Source organism: Limulus polyphemus, unplaced genomic scaffold, assembly GCF_000517525.1.
Source record: "Limulus polyphemus unplaced genomic scaffold, Limulus_polyphemus-2.1.2 Scaffold5683, whole genome shotgun sequence".
NCBI classification, from domain to species: Eukaryota; Metazoa; Arthropoda; class Merostomata; order Xiphosura; family Limulidae; genus Limulus; species Limulus polyphemus.
The window spans coordinates 54,849-56,196 of NW_013671293.1; the positions used below are offsets into that span (position 1 = coordinate 54,849).

At 33.5% G+C, this 1,348-nt stretch overlaps 1 protein-coding gene across 1 annotated transcript in view; it reads left to right on the forward strand.

Moving 5' to 3' along the window:
* The window catches only part of LOC106472866 (glutaminase kidney isoform, mitochondrial-like), a gene marked incomplete at its 3' end in the record, with an annotated part of 41,486 nt that overhangs the window by 26,763 nt on the left and 13,375 nt on the right, over positions 1-1,348 (forward strand). The window contains exon 3 of the mRNA XM_022401410.1: positions 474-610. Within this exon, the coding sequence (XP_022257118.1) occupies positions 474-610 (137 nt within the window). The remainder of the gene's footprint in view (positions 1-473; positions 611-1,348) is intronic.

Below are 1,348 nucleotides of genomic sequence, written 5' to 3' on the forward strand. Positions count from 1 at the left end.
AACACTGTATTGTTAGAAGGTTGATATACTGAAACAATGGGTGAGCATTATCAAGAAAACACTGTATTGTTAGAAGGTTGATACACTGAAACAATGGGTGAGCATTATCAAGAAAGTATTGTACTGTTAGAAAATTTATCACTGAAACTATGGATTGGCTCTCTTAATAAAGTGTTTTGTTATTAGAAAGTTGATACACAGGTGAGATCCTTAAGAAATTTTTATAAACTTTCCAGCATAACATTTTTGACACACATAAAAAGAGCTTCTTCCAATTCTACTGCAAAACTTGAAAAAGGAACATTTCAAATTATGATAAATAACAATCATTTGATTAGTAATTCTAGGCTTATGATTTTACTGTTTATCAAACTGGTGTATTGTTGACCCTGTAGCTTCATCAGAGTAAAAGTTAAAAAGGAAATAAATACTTTAAGGGGCTGTTTTTAACGAACATCTTTAATCGGTTACAGGCCCTATCTGCTACTGGTTTGAGAAAAGGAGATCCTCGGTTGAAAGAGATGATGACCCAACTACGAACTGTCCACAAACAGACTCCTGATGTGGGTTCACCAGAAGCTCTCTACTTAGACAAGGCCACATTTAAAAAGTATTTTTAATTAAAAGATAAAGTATGCTATTGCATGTATCTATTTCCTTTCTTTGGCAAGTTTTCAGTGGAAGATTAATGCAATTTTACTGCAGAGTTAAACATACCTCCTGACTATCAGTAAAGCATCCTTTGTTTGAGGTTTATCCATACAGATCTCTTGATTTGATCCTTTTGTTTTATTGTTTGTTTGAATTAAAGAACTTGAAAATTGTATGTGAGATTTCTGTTCAAACAAAATTTTGAGGTTAAGATCACACACATACACCCAGATGTAGCTCAAAAAACAGTGAAAGAAATGAACAAACTGTATCAACAAAAACAGATAGGGAAACAAACAGAATGTAGCAACGAAAACAAAGAAGGAAACAGACAGTCTGTATCAACAAAACAGATAGGGAAACAAACAGAATGTAGCAACGAAAACAAAGAAGGAAATGAACAAACTGTATCAACAAAAACAGGCCTCGGGAGCAAAATAGTTGTTTCTTCATTTTTCGTTCTATTTTTTTCACCCCTTACGATGTCTAAAGAAAAGAGACTGTCATACACAGCTAAATTTAAATTAAGTGTGATTAATTATGCAAAAGAGCATGAAAACAGAGCTGCCGAAAGATATTTTGGTCCTCCACCAACAGAAGAAATGATTCGTTGCTGGCGCGAACAAGAAGAAGAATTGAAAATGATTAAAGTGATAAACACAATTTCCGAGGAAAAAAATCAAAATGGCGAGATCTC